At 40.2% G+C, this 9,275-nt stretch overlaps 1 protein-coding gene across 2 annotated transcripts in view; it reads right to left on the minus strand.

The window, feature by feature from the left end:
* Positions 1–5,278: 5,278 nt before the first annotated feature.
* prkd2 (protein kinase D2) overlaps positions 5,279–9,275 on the minus strand; it is a 59,954-nt gene continuing 55,957 nt past the window's right edge. For both annotated transcript variants that reach the window (XM_046073001.1, XM_046073002.1), the window contains exons 15-19: positions 9,026–9,187; positions 8,682–8,780; positions 8,250–8,517; positions 7,763–7,848; positions 5,279–6,981 (exon numbers count right to left, since the gene is read on the minus strand). In XM_046073001.1, the coding sequence (XP_045928957.1) occupies positions 6,757–6,981; positions 7,763–7,848; positions 8,250–8,517; positions 8,682–8,780; positions 9,026–9,187 (840 nt within the window). In that variant the 3' untranslated portion in view covers positions 5,279–6,756. The remainder of the gene's footprint in view (positions 6,982–7,762; positions 7,849–8,249; positions 8,518–8,681; positions 8,781–9,025; positions 9,188–9,275) is intronic.

The following is a 9,275-nucleotide window of genomic DNA, read 5'->3' on the forward strand; positions in this document are numbered from 1 at the left end:
TGATAGTGGCCTTCAGCTCTTCTGCATTGTTGGGTCTGGCGTATAGCATCTTCCTCTTCACAATACCCCATAGATTTTCTATAGGGTTAAGGTCAGGCAAGTTTGCTGGCCAATTAAAAACAGGGATACCATGGTCCTTAAACCAGGTACTGGTAGCTTTGGCATTGTGTGCAGGTGCCAAGTCCTGTTGGAAAATGAAATCTGCATCTCCATAAAGTTGGTCAGCAGCAGGAAGCATGAAGTGCTCTAAAACTTCCTGGTAGACGGCTGCGTTGACCTTGGACCTCAGAAAACACAGTGGACCAACACCAGCAGATGACATGGCACCCCAAACCATCACTGACTGTGGAAACTTTACACTGGACTTCAAGCGACGTGGATTCTGTGCCTCTCCTCTCTTCCTCCAGACTCTGGGATCTTGATTTCCAAAGGAAATGCAAAATTTACTTTCATCAGAGAACATAACTTTGGACCACTCAGCAGCAGTCCAGTCCTTTTTGTCTTTAGCCCAGGCGAGACGCTTCTGACACTGTGTCTTGTTCAAGAGTGGTTAGCCAGCCTATTTAGCAATTACTTTTGTGTCTTGCCGTCCTTGTGCAAGGTATCAATGGTCGTCTTTTGGACAGCTGTCAAGTCAGCAGTCTTCCCCATGATTGTGTAGCCTACAGAACTAGACTGAGAGACAATTTTTAGGCCTTTGCAGGTGTTTTGAGTAAATTAGCTGATTAGAGTGTGGCACCAGGTGTCTTCAATATTGAACCTTTTCAAAATATTCTAATTTTCTGATACTGATTTTGGGGTTTTCATTAGTTGTCAGTTATAATCATCAAAATTAAAAGGAATGAACACTTGAAATGTATCAGTCTGTGTGGAATGAATGTATTCATTATACAAGTTTCACTTTTTGAATGGAATTACTGAAATAAATCTACTTTTTGATGATATTCTAATTATATGACCAGCACCTGTATATTGGTGCATTTGTTGTTATTATTATCCAGGTAATAACTCTGTGAGTTTTGTGATTTGAGTGATATGTTACACAACTGAAAGCTGAGCTCTCTTTAGAGTGATCGGACTGCAGTGTAGGATGAGAGGAGGAGGGATATCTGGAACTGCAGCCATCTACAGTGATTACAGAGCGATTTATGTTGTCATATAAGTTCATTTAGATGCTTGGTGGTGTGGATAAAAATGGTTGGTTTGACGTTCTGCTTAAGCCTCCTAGCTTCACGGAGGTGTGTGTCATGCATAGGGTGAGAAGATACTAGGATCGGACATGGATTTCTCTTTTTCCAAAAATCGGTTGTCCTGTCCCGTTCTAAAAATGAAGGCTTAGACTGAACAAAACTGATCTAATTTGGTAAGTCACCATGTTATACATTCAATGCAAAACCTAAATCCACTGCTATCCATTGCTAGGTCTTATTTATTTCTTCCAGCATCCTTTGCACTATGCTCCATCACACTGTGTACATGTATGCATGTATGTGTGTGTGTACCTGTTTATCATATCCACCTTCTACATGTACATAATGAGAATAGTTTACTCTTGCATCCTTTGCTCTCTGATCACTGCACTATTTTTCAATATGTCTATATTGTTTTGTTCATAGTGTGTATATTAGTGTTTTCTATTCTGTAGTTTGTGTCTGATTTTATTTTATTATTGTGTTATTGTATTATTGTATAAGTAAGCACATCGTGAGCAATGAACAATCCTGAGTCAAATTCCTCGTATGTGTACACATACCTGGCAATAAAACTGATTCTGATTCTGATGACAGCTGAGAGCATAGATGGGTGTGGCGAGGTCGCAATGGATAAGACATATACCTCTGATGTGGGAGACCAGGGTTTGATTCCAACTGCGACATCTACCAATGTGTCCCTGATCAAGACACTTAACCACTAGTTGCTCCAGAGGCATGCGACCTCTGACATACATATAGTAAATCGCTGTGGATTAAAGCATTAGCTAAATGACTAATTGTTATTGTTTTTATTAGATACAGTATATTTTCATTGAAGAAGCCCTTTTCATCTTTCATCATTCAAACCAGACTGATGAAAGATCACGGTTTTACGAGGGAAACTCAGATTTCTCAGTTTATCTTCCTCTTCTGACTAATGAGATGAACATCACTTTATGCAGAATCAGATGAAGCCAAATAGAGACTTCATTGTTGGTGCCTGGTACAAGTCTCTCTGAGGTCTGGCTCAGTCTCTTTTGCTTACTAAGTGTAAGGGTCTACACTGCCCCTTGCCAGGTCAAAGACAGAAACCTGGAGATGTGTGGCTGGTAAGATAGTGACAAACCTGCTTACACTTGAAAGAAATAAAAGGAGACAGAAAGAGAGAAAGAGCATATTATTTGACATTGTTCAGCACTGATGATAGATGTAGTGTAGTAGGAACAATAGTGCACTTTCACCAGAGTAGCTGTGCTCATCACAGAATGGAAAACAATTCTTTCTCTTCTCCTCTGTAGCCACAGGGTCCTCTTGAGTGCCACTCAGACGGTGAGTATAATATGTGTAAAAATATGTCTTTGTCCTCTGACAGCTTTGAGTAATTTGCTGTGTGTGTGCTCAAATGTCTATGAGAGCATCCTTATGGCATTTGCCCTAATTTCAGAGCAGACATTTCAGTCAGTATATCTGGAATACAATATAACTAGGGCTGAAATGATTCATCAATTAAATTGATTAATTGGATTACCAAAAACAGGGTTCCTGTAGGTTTCACCTTGTCAAATTTAAGACTTTTTAAGACCTTTTTAAGACCAATATGAATGAAATTTAAGATCTATATCACGACATCAAAAAAAGAAACATACAAAGGAAATGCAGTCAAAAAATTACTTGCAGAGTAAATAAATGTATTCAAATTAGGGTTGAGTGATGTCTACAAAATTGGCATTGGATGATGCCAAACAATGAAACACTGAAGATGGACTATGACATTGATAAGCTACGTAATTGTCAAAGGTGCAAGGAGAGGTGAAAAAGGATAACAGGTGGAAATATCCAGAAAAAAGACAAGTTCTGTGTCTTATCAGCGACTTTATAAAACATAATCTACTGCTGACGGAGAAACTCAGGGGAGCAGACAGGGAGACAGAGTAAGGCGGGGAAAGCCGGTGTGTTTGCAGTGAGAGACCAGAGGTAAAGGTGTCTGTGTGTGTGTGTGTGTGAGTGCAGGGAGAAGTTGAGGCAGGTGCAAAGCAGGTACATTTACAAATAATAATAATAATGTCCATGGGGATTAAAATATGCTTTCACAGGGCGGTATAATGTAAAAAATTAAGATTGTATTTTTGTGTTGAGGGTTTGGTGGTTATCCCACAAGAATATTTTTAATGTTTTCCAATAAAGAAATATGCAATTCCACATAATTTTGGAACATTGTTATTACCACATCTGTGAATAATAAGTAGGAAAATCTTGCAGCTTTTGAATAAACTACACCCCAAAAGCTAAACTTGGTAAATAAGTCTACTGGGTTTGAATTATAACCATTAGATCTGGGAAAATTCATGTGATTAGTTTTGATGCTCTCCACAATGATTTTACATTGATGGCACAGCATCAAGCTGTTTTGAGCCTCACCACCTTATAATGGCAGGAAAACACTGTTAATATGACCTCAGAATCATTACAGACTGTTCATGTTTGCCTTTTAATTTACTGCTTTATATATTTGTAGAAATTAACATAAAAATAGGCAACGTGAGAACCACCTCCCTTTTGTATAATTACAAGCATTTCATTTGTACATCAAAATCCAAAAGATTAATCTCATTAGCTGAAAAGGACAAGTTTGCATCCGTAATTTGCTTTAACTTTACTAACCTCAACTCCTCTGTGGTCACTATGGCCCTTTCTTTTTCATTTAACTATCAAGATTTACAGTACAGGACAGGACAGAGCTGTAACCTGACAACTTAATGCTGTTCTTATCCTCTGCTTTCACAGCCACTTTCTGCCGCTCTCTCCCTCACATTCGCTCATCCTTTGAAGAATGAGGATAAGGAGACAGCCATGCCCTGAGTGTTACCATAGCTTACTGAAAATCATTAATGATCGTTTGAAATTTTTGTTGCTGCGCTCATTCATTAAGTAGTGACAGCTGGCTTCAAATACGTTGCTAGCAACTAGTTTTCACCAAGCCCTGGTGAGGCAAGAGTCGCTAAGGTTGCACTTTTGCACAACACGAATAAATCCGTTTTATATCTGTGGTACAATCCAAAAGAGACTCACGGCAATTACACGACAGCTGCATGTCTTTGGTCTTTGTAGTCGTAATACAGCAAATTATATGTAGACTAGCGAAAGAAGGAACAACACCACCACGGGAGGAAAAAACATTCTTGAGCGCTGTGGGAGCATTTCAATGAGCATTAGAGGTACTAGGTAGCATGGACGTTGGAAAATGATGACCTGTTTAAAATTATTTAAGACCTAGAACACAAACTTTAGCTAATTTAAGTCTTTTTAAGGCCTTAAATTTTGATTTTGATATAAGACTTTTTAAGACCCCGCGGAAACCCTGTAAAAAGCATTGACACAAATTCTTTGCATCGAAGTGAACACGACATGATTAGGATGGCGCTGTTTGCAAAGTGGAGGAAAGGAGAAAAAATAGTGAGGGACGAAGCAGAAAGTGTCCAAAGTATGGAATTATTTCAAGCTAAAAGAACAACTCTCGAATCTTACAGTCTGTCCACCGTAAAATGAAACTTTTGTAGCCTACTGCAACAGCACAACGGCATCTGATCAGAAAGCACCCAGGTCTAGCATCCACGGAGCAGAGCAAAGACAAGGTAACAGTAACAGCAACTTTAGCATTTAACTGAAATCATGATTGATTGTTAAGGTGAAGGCTAGCAAAAGTAAGCCGCAATCCTCAGCTGTAAATGTATATACGCGTGTTTGTTGATCTCCACCTGATTGGGCCGTGTAACCTGACATTCATGAGTTACTTACCTAGCTGATTGCGGTACCAGGGAAGGGGGCTCTGCCACGGCCGCCAAGCAAAAGTACTTATTAAATTTTGAATCAATTAAATAATCTGTAGAATACTCAATTACTAAAATCATCGAGAGCTGTAGCCCTAAAAATAACTGTCTGATAGACTGTGAGTAGAGGGTAAAATGTTGTCGTTGGCTTCTGATATAGAAAACCTGAGTGACAGTAATGGTCCTTGTTTCTTAAATATACTGACAGTTCAGCCAAATGAATGATACACTAAATAAAACATCCAAGACAAAAAAGAATATGTTTCAAGGTTTCTATTATCTGTTTACCAAGGCTAGGATTATCCTTCAAACATGCCATACACAGTCATACACATTTTTGACTACTATATAAACTTCAGGTTACACGTGTATAATAGACTATCATAACTAAAGTATGTTTTAATTTTATCTCCATAATTCTACTTCACAGAAACATGCAACACATTGACATTGACAGTAGGTCAATAATCAAACTACGTACACTCTCCAAAATCTAGTTTAGTAACCAAGCTGATCATCTGTACACTTACATCACAGGCAGAGGTCTGCTCTTCCTAACAACAATACAGGAGTTGTGTTGTTTGTTGTTGTCCATTTACCTGCTCAAGTGTAAAAATGTTGCCATCAATACAAGTATTTGAATCAGTGGACACACACACACACACACACACACACACACACACACACACACACACACACACACACACACACACACACACACGTTATTCACCATATAACTGCTTGAGAGTAGGCGACTCAACACAATAGAAGCAATTTTCACCATTGAGCAACAGTAATAGTGGCTAATGTTGTATAATTTGTTAGCTGCAGGTAGAAATGTCTCACATGACATTGTTAAAAACGGTCTGGTCATGGCAGCCCAGTGCTAGAGTTCATTTAAACCTGCCGTGATGTTTTTAATCACATATGTTTTCTAAGAGTCTCTTGTGGCGCAAAAGTGGTAATTACTGGATTTTCTGTCCCCAGATCAATAATTCCAGTTTTCACTACATGACATGATTTTGTAAATACAGATGGGTTTGACTCCATCTCTGCACATTAGTAATTACCAGCACAGGGGAAGTCTTTTGTTACTATAAAGGCTTCCATCTCTGAAAATAGGTGGAACCGGTCTTTCCTGAAGACACAAGAGGGACTGTTATTCCAGTCAGTCCAATTAAATGACTCTAAAAGCAAATGTTCTACTTTAATGGGAGGCAGTTTCATTTTAAATGAAAAAAATACTTCAATAAACACACCTAACACCAAATTCTAATCTTCATCGCTTGTGGTGAAATAGCATTTCCTGCTTCATATTTGGAGCGCTTTGCGGTGAAAAAAGAATGTGCTGCTTTTCAAGTTGAGCTTGGATTGTAACTGTGAAGATGTCCCAGTTCAGCCACACAGATGATGTGAAACAGAGTCGGTCTCCATCATGGACCGAGTTCAGCAATTCAAAAGATGAAGGAGGACCAATAATAGCAGGGGTAAATGATCAGAAGGAAATTTTGCTGACCTCAGGCTGGAGCAGAGGAACTGGATTTATTATTGTAACATTGAGTTCTGGCACACAGATGCTTTGCTGTGGAAGTCTAATCTGCTAGACACTATTCTTATTAGAACCATACTATTTTCAGCAACTGTATGTCTCTTTCAGCCTCTTGGTCGAAACTCTCTTCCTCCATCCCTCTCCCTACTTCTTTCCTCCTTCTTAAATGAGTCCTCTGTCTCTCTTGTCAGAGGATGCTGACCCTCTCAGTGAGGCCTTGCACATCTGCGTCTTCCCCGCCTTCCTCATCGTCCGAGGCCGGGGCAGGAGGAGGAGGCACGAGGTAAGCGGGGTAAGGCAGAGTATGTTCTCGGGCATACATTTGCCAGCGGCTGTCATCACTCTCATGGGTGATGTAACGCCTGCCGAGTTTAGTCTCCAGCTCCCGCAGGTCCAGCCACGCCTGATAGTCCTGAGACACGACAAGCAGGAACAAACACAGGGATGAGGTTTCAGTTTCAGGAGCCTTGAAATTAGATCAGACTTAAATGGGCTTTTATATGTTTATAGCACATCATCATTCAGTAATCACTTTAGGTTGTGTGTGTGTGTGTGTGTGTGTGTGTGTGTGTGTGTGTGTGTGTGTGTGTGTGTGTGTGTGTGTGTGTGTGTGTGTGTCAGAACTTGAATGACCCCAGGCTGATCTGATAGTTTCTGAGGAAAGTAGACTTTATCAAAGTTAGGGCTAATGTGACATTGAAACTTAATTAATGGGTAATTTTTCAACAAAAACAACAACAGTGGACTGGTTTAAACCTACAGAGAAAACTGGCCTGTTTTTCCCCTGCTAAACATTGTGTTTTGAAGGAGACATTTAAGAACTGTGTAGTCAATAAAAGCTAATCTGTCCTCTTACATCCTCATTAAAGTTCCAAAATATCAACCTTGAGCTGCTCTCTCCACCTGTTATGAGGGCAGTCTCCTCGTGTTTATATTTGCCATTTTCTGTAATGGTCACAGATTTTATTGAGGGGTTTGTAGAAGTAAAAAAAAAAAAAGGTGACATTCTTGTGTAGTACCGCTCTGCCACTAAAGTTATTGGCAGTCCCCTTATCTGGAAAAGGTACTGCTTCCTGTCCTTTGAATTGGGGATTAATGGATGTACTGGTGTCGGAAAGACTTTAAACCAAGTTATTTTTTCATACAAGGCAGTGGGCATGTTTGTGTGTGTACAAGTAGTTTCTAAATGCTACCTGTAAGTATACGTGGCTGAGACTCTTGTCCACGCTGTAGCGTTTCCTCATCTTAACTTGCAGCAGGTTGTTGATCAAGTCGATTGCTGGAAAAACAGAAGTATACAAATTGGTCTAAAAACAAACGGATTAGTTACAGTAAAAATAACAAATATTCACAAATCATTACAATTATGTCTTCGTGCCATTTGTCAGCTTCATCTCAACAATTTTATTCATGCATAACGTTGCTGTAGAAATGCAATTTCAGATGACTGCGTCATCATGATCGCATATTAGTGTGTGGCATTATTACAAAATGGATTAAGAAATATACACATTTGATTTTGAATGGCTTGTCCTGCTTTGACAGTTCATGTTAACCACAGTTACACTTAGTCGTCAGTTTCTTAGGTACACCTAGCTAAAACTAATGCAGTCTAATACATCAGTCCCATCCGTGTCTAACAATAAAACTCTCATCTCGTTCCTCTCCCTCTTTGTTTACCATCACTGGAGATCTGTTTCCAGGGGTTGTGAGGGTACATGAAGGCTGCGTTGTGGATCTGGTCGTTGATATCTTCGTCCTCATTAAACGGGAATGTCCCACTCAGGCTGACATACATAATGACGCCAACCGACCACATGTCCAGTGAGCGGTTGTAGCCCTGGTTCAGCAAAACCTCCGGGGCCAGGTAAGCGGGGGTGCCAACTACAGAGCGACGGAAAGACTTTTCGCCGATGATGCGGGCAAAACCAAAGTCACATAACTTCACCTGAGAGAAGCAAACAGTTGCCATTTGCTTAGTTTGACGAAAAACAAAAATAGACTTGAGGAAACACAACATGCTTATAACAGTGTCAAAACCACAACTGCTGCATATGCGAAAGGGTGTTAGTGTGTGAATGTGTATTTGTGTGTGTTTCTGTGTTTGTGTACCTGGGGGAAGGGATCAGCAGAGGCAAGCAGCACATTCTCAGGTTTCAGATCACAGTGAACGATGTTCTTAAAGTGCAGATGTCTCAGAGCTGCAAGAATCTGCTCATGCACACACACACACAACCGCAAGTAATTACGTAGCCACGAGAAAAAACACACTTTCAAACATGTTAAATACGCATCATGATGCTCAGACAGGAAGACCACAAAAAGCAGCAATACACTGCAGCATCGGGACATCATTGTCAATAATAAGTGACGCACGCACACAACATTTATGCAACACTTTGTAATAGAATATATCTGTACACATAACAAATCCCTTCTATGGGGCGTATACACACCTGTGTAATGAGGAACTTAGTGAGCCTCTCAGGCAATCTGCCTTTCTCACTAGAGAGGATCATCTCTAGCATATCACCATGTAGCTTCTCCATCACCACAAACACTTTCTCTGGGGTCTCAAACATACACTCCAGGTTCACAATGCCCAGGTGACGTAAACTCTGAGAGAGGGATCAGAGAGGAAGAGGAGATATAGGATGAAATGGAAATTGGGATTATAAAGGGGGGGGGGGGGGGGGGGGGGGAAGG

Source organism: Micropterus dolomieu, linkage group LG17 (genome assembly GCF_021292245.1).
Source record: "Micropterus dolomieu isolate WLL.071019.BEF.003 ecotype Adirondacks linkage group LG17, ASM2129224v1, whole genome shotgun sequence".
NCBI classification, from domain to species: domain Eukaryota; kingdom Metazoa; phylum Chordata; class Actinopteri; order Centrarchiformes; family Centrarchidae; genus Micropterus; species Micropterus dolomieu.